We start from the raw sequence: 2,521 nt of genomic DNA on the forward strand, positions 1-2,521 counted from the left end.
TAATTAATTAATTAATTAACTAATTAATTAATTAATTGTATTTATTGTATTTTGAATGAAAGGGCTCTCCAAAGTAAGGAGGTTCTCATACAATTTCGTTTTAAAATAAAGTTAAAAGCCTAACGTTCATTGAATGAATGTTGCCTTTTATATTAGAGTTTAATCAGTTCATTTTAAGACATGAAGTTCTTGTCATTTTGGTTAAACTTTAAAAAATAATCTTCTGTGCCATGTCACATTTGGAGTATGGATGTTTGGACTCAGCCAGTGGTGGGCACAGTTCCCCTAAAGCACCAACAGGGGAACTAATTTCCTGATTAGTGCTTTAGGGGCTTTGCTAACTTTAAAATTTATTAGTGGATTAGCACATGCTAAATTTATAGACTAAATTTAGAAGCTCTAACTGGGGTCCATAAATGTTATTAACATTAATGTTAACAGCTGAGGGTGAAAAATACATTTTGTTCATATGTGTGTCACTTATTCACTACGTGACAATAAATGAACCTAAATACAGCACGTTCCTCATGTTGTCTGTTGAACAATGTTCATGGGTTAACTGGGTTATTTTAGTGCTTTAGAATCAGCTTTTGCTAAAATTTTCAGTGCGTTAGTGCTTTAGAGTTAGGGGACCTAAATATTTGAGTTAGTGTTTTAAGGCTAGTGGAACTTATTTTTACCGTATTTATTCAAGTATAAGACGTAAAATTAAATCCATAAAATCATCCATAAAGTTGGGGGGTAGTATTATACTTGGATAAATATTTTTACTTACGTATTTTAACCAAAATATCGGCTTCATTCACAAAATTGAGTCCAGAAATGAGACCGCGTCGTAAAAAGCAGCTGAAACAAGCTTACCTCTGACACTCCTCCGTGCTTCAGAGTGAGATAATAACAGATCCAGGCAGGAGACATGATGTGAAAAAAGGGGTAAAAAAGTATTCCTGCACCTTAGTAATGATAACAAACTAATGACATTAGTGTGTGACCGAGCCGCTCCTCGAACAACAACAAACACATGTTCGTCTGTAATGGCTGCCGTCTACCGGTGTTCTGAAAAAGTTTGTATCCCTGAAAAACGTTTCCCCACCAGAGGGGGCGCTCGAGAGTAGGAAGTAATCTGCTTTTCCCCCACAAGATGGCCCAGATCTCATGTGAAGTCTCTGACTTTTGTGTTGGCGCCTCCTGGTGGACTTTGTGTAAAATACCAGAATTCATATGATGCTGCTACAGCTGATATATATTTGTTGTCAAAATACCTTTTAGTACATATGTTGTTAAAATAAAACTAACAGTCCAATGATCATTTTACTGATATGTATAAAGACTGCAAAGGCTGAAAAATCTTGAAATCGGTATAAAATTGGAGGCAGTTTGAGGATTAAATTTTTTATGCTTTTTAAGCTCAAAAAAAAGTGGGGGTCGTATTATACATGAGATCGTATTATACATGAGATCGTATTATACATGAGATCGTATTATACACGAATAAATACGGTATGTTGGTGCTGCCCACCGCTGGACTCAGCTACGTTGATTTGTTCTGAGGATCAGTCCGAGCTACCACCACACCAAGATTTAGGTCAATATCTGTATAGTTGACTAAAGTTTAGCCATTTTATGTGTTTTAAAACCAGATGTCTGCAGGTTTCATTAAAATTCATTGAAAACAAATTCATTGGTTCATGAAATATTTTGCTAACAGACAAACCTACACATGCAGTCACAGGTAAAAACATTTCTCACCAAGCAGTAATATAATTACTCATTTATATTGTCCATAATGTGTCCTCCCTCAGAGACAACGGCTTCGACTACCTGGAGTTTCGGCTGTGGATCGGCCTGTGGTCGGGTTTTCTCTGTCTGGTGCTGGTGGCCACAGACGCCAGCTTCCTGGTGCAGTATTTCACACGTTTCACAGAGGAAGGCTTCTCCGCACTCATCAGCTTCATCTTTATCTACGACGCTTTCAAAAAGATGATTAAGCTGGCCCATCACAACCCCATCAACTCGGAGTACAATCCGAACCTGGTCACTCAGTACGGCTGCCGCTGCGAGCCGGGTACGTACGCCGCATTTTCACTCGAGCAGAGCCAGGGACGTTCCTGCAGGGCTCCTAATGCAGCCTTGAACAATATGAAATCCAGTTTTAGTGTTTGCAAACTCCAGACAAGTGTGGAATATAACTCCAAACTCTTTTCCTTGTTCTAAAAGATTAAAACCAAGCTAATGCTAACAAGAAAAGAGTATAGGTGCACTTATTTTTTTTTGTTTTAATGCAGCTTGTCATTGAAATAGCCCTTATAAATATAACAACTTTAATGTATAGAGAAGTAGGGATACATTTTTCATTTTTTTTAAATAAAATTGTGGTTCTGTGTACAAGTTACAAACATTGGGCCTCATGCAGGAACATGTTTGTATTCTTATCCTAAATTTCTCTTACTTTTGTTCGTACAAAGGGTTCGTACGAACATGTCACGTCAGATTCAACAAACTCTTCTATCTTCAGGAAAAG

At 37.4% G+C, this 2,521-nt stretch overlaps 1 protein-coding gene across 1 annotated transcript in view; it reads left to right on the forward strand.

Moving 5' to 3' along the window:
• Nucleotides 1-2,521, forward strand: part of LOC106531497 (electrogenic sodium bicarbonate cotransporter 1) — a gene marked incomplete in the record, with an annotated part of 80,724 nt that overhangs the window by 57,274 nt on the left and 20,929 nt on the right. The window contains 1 exon segment of the mRNA XM_014027375.1: nucleotides 1,803-2,065. Within this exon segment, the coding sequence (XP_013882829.1) occupies nucleotides 1,803-2,065 (263 nt within the window).

Source organism: Austrofundulus limnaeus, unplaced genomic scaffold (assembly GCF_001266775.1).
Source record: "Austrofundulus limnaeus strain Quisiro unplaced genomic scaffold, Austrofundulus_limnaeus-1.0 Scaffold643, whole genome shotgun sequence".
Classification (NCBI taxonomy): Eukaryota; Metazoa; Chordata; class Actinopteri; order Cyprinodontiformes; family Rivulidae; genus Austrofundulus; species Austrofundulus limnaeus.